This window comes from Ixodes scapularis, unplaced genomic scaffold (genome assembly GCF_016920785.2).
Source record: "Ixodes scapularis isolate PalLabHiFi unplaced genomic scaffold, ASM1692078v2 ptg000890l_1___fragment_3__unscaffolded, whole genome shotgun sequence".
In the NCBI taxonomy this organism is placed as follows: Eukaryota; Metazoa; Arthropoda; class Arachnida; order Ixodida; family Ixodidae; genus Ixodes; species Ixodes scapularis.
The window spans coordinates 625,061-627,211 of NW_024610065.1; the positions used below are offsets into that span (position 1 = coordinate 625,061).

General features: G+C 48.7%; 1 protein-coding gene across 1 annotated transcript; it reads right to left on the reverse strand.

Annotated features, from left to right (window-relative positions):
* Positions 1-248: 248 nt before the first annotated feature.
* On the reverse strand, positions 249-1,583 carry LOC121834265 (the record flags this gene model as incomplete). Its single annotated transcript, XM_042288016.1, has 1 exon — positions 249-1,583. A coding segment is annotated over one exon (1,212 nt), but the record flags the coding sequence as incomplete, so codon positions are not given.
* Positions 1,584-2,151: the final 568 nt, after the last annotated feature.

Below are 2,151 nucleotides of genomic sequence, written 5' to 3' on the forward strand. Positions count from 1 at the left end.
AGTAGAACCGTTTGAGGAGCTACTTGGCAGATAAGCCATAATATTTCTAGGTCAGACATAATGTTGAGAACAGAACATGACAAATGTTGGCTAACGGCAATAAGGACGCCTCCCCCTCGAGTGCCCTTACGATCGTTACGAAAGAGGTTGAAATTCGGTAGATCAGCCAACACCTCAAAGTCTGTGACGTCATTAGTCAGCCATGTTTCAGTTAATATCAGTAGATTGCTGGCAGATGATGACACAAGATTGGACGCGAGTTCGCACTTCTGAAGGAAACTACGTATGTTAGTAAAGATTGCAGAAAAAGAAAGATTTGTTGGGGCAGTAGTCTGAAGGTGTTCTTTTACTCGCTGATAGCGGGGTGATCGCTATGCTATTTCTTTTACAGTTTTTGTTGCCTCATAAAAAATATAGCGTTTAGAACCGATGAACAGGGTTTTGTAGCGGAGAGAAAACGCGGCAGATTTGGTTTTAGCAAAAGCAACAAGGTGCCTTCGAGCGTTACGAACAGGACGAGAGAAGTCCTCGCCAATGCTGTAATTTGTGCCCTTCAACTTTGGGCCATTTGAAAGGATGAACTCTTTGGTTTTGAAGAAGGCGAACTTTACAATTATTGGGCGGCACTGGTTAGCTGTATAACGCCCGAGGCGATGTGTACGTTCTATTTCTTTAGGGTCCAAAGTGACGTTGAAGAGATCAAAACAGAGGCGAATGACTCTCTGTTCCGACTGGGCAAACGTTTCTGAGGCAGTGGGATCAGGAAGACCATAGAAAATCATGTTGTTTCGGCGGGAGCGATTCTCGGCATCGTCCACACAAGCCTCCAGGTCACAGACCTGGCGAGCCGTCTGGGCGGTGTCGGCTCGGGTTGTCTCTAGTTCAGTTCGCACAGTTGCAAGGCTTTGGTAATGGCCTTCTAGTTCGGCCATTCGCTTGCTGAGTTCAGACATTGTTTTGTCGGTTGTTTGGAGTTGGAATTTGAGGCCTTGTACCTCAGCAAGTAATTGAGACTGACCGGTAGACAGTTTTTGCAGTTCAACAAGCACGGCATTGTCAGGCCCTGGGTTTGTCTCTACGTCGCCTGACAGCAGCAGTAAAAAACGGACAACATGAACGCATTCAGCACAGATGGCAAGGCAACACTGCGGGCTCGGCAGCTGCACCAAAAAGTAGTTGCTAGATTTCTTAGCAAAAAGACCATACGGTTTACCAACCTGCATGGCGAAGACAAGCGGATTAGTGGCCTGTGTTCTAGCACAGCCACCGAGGCCACAGAGCGCCGCCGGTGGTCGTCGCTGCTTTATAGGTGCGGCGTCTAGACGTGTCGGTGTCGATTGTGCCTTCCATGCTTGGTCGAGGATCCAGTGCTCCAGTGGCGGCGCAGCCAGACGTGATGACTCACTGACGGACGGCAGATAGTAGCCATTCACGCTGTGTCTATGCGAGAGGAGTGCACATCCCGGACTGTCGTCCGAGAGAGCCGTCAGCAGTGTAGGGAACAGCACGTGGGAGATGAACGAAGCAAAAACCTGCATGGCGAAGACAAGCGGATTAGTGGCCTGTGTTGTAGCACAGCCACCGAGCCCACCTGGTCTTTGCTGTGACGCTTGTTTTTAGTATTGCATTTCTTTTTTTTTTTTCTTTTTTTCTTTTTTTTTTTTTTGTTGTTTTGGGTATACGTCTACGGCTCCAGCATGCTGGCAGGTTCCCGCTCATTCTATTTCAGAGCAACTCACTCGCTGACTGGCTCGGTTTAGCAAAAAGTAACCACCAAAAAAAATAACAAGAATAATTGGGATCATTTCATTCGCCTTCCATTCCGGGCAAAAGGCATCGAATTCCTTTTTCATTCCACTCCCATCAACGTTGCCGCCATTCCACTCGCATTCCATTCCGGGGTCGCGAAAATGCGGAGTGATTCCGGAATCATTCCAACTCCGGAGTGGCAACTCCGCAACACTGCTGTCCACCAGTCGCCCCAGTCGCCGTATCGAGTCTCCTTAAAGGAACGGAAGGTGATTCAGTATCAAGTCCAGGAAATGCTCGATGACAACATCATTCAACCCTCAAGAAGTCTATGGGCGTCCCCAGTCGTCCTTATAAAGAAAAAGGACGGAACCCTGCGGTTCTGCATGGACTATCGTCGAC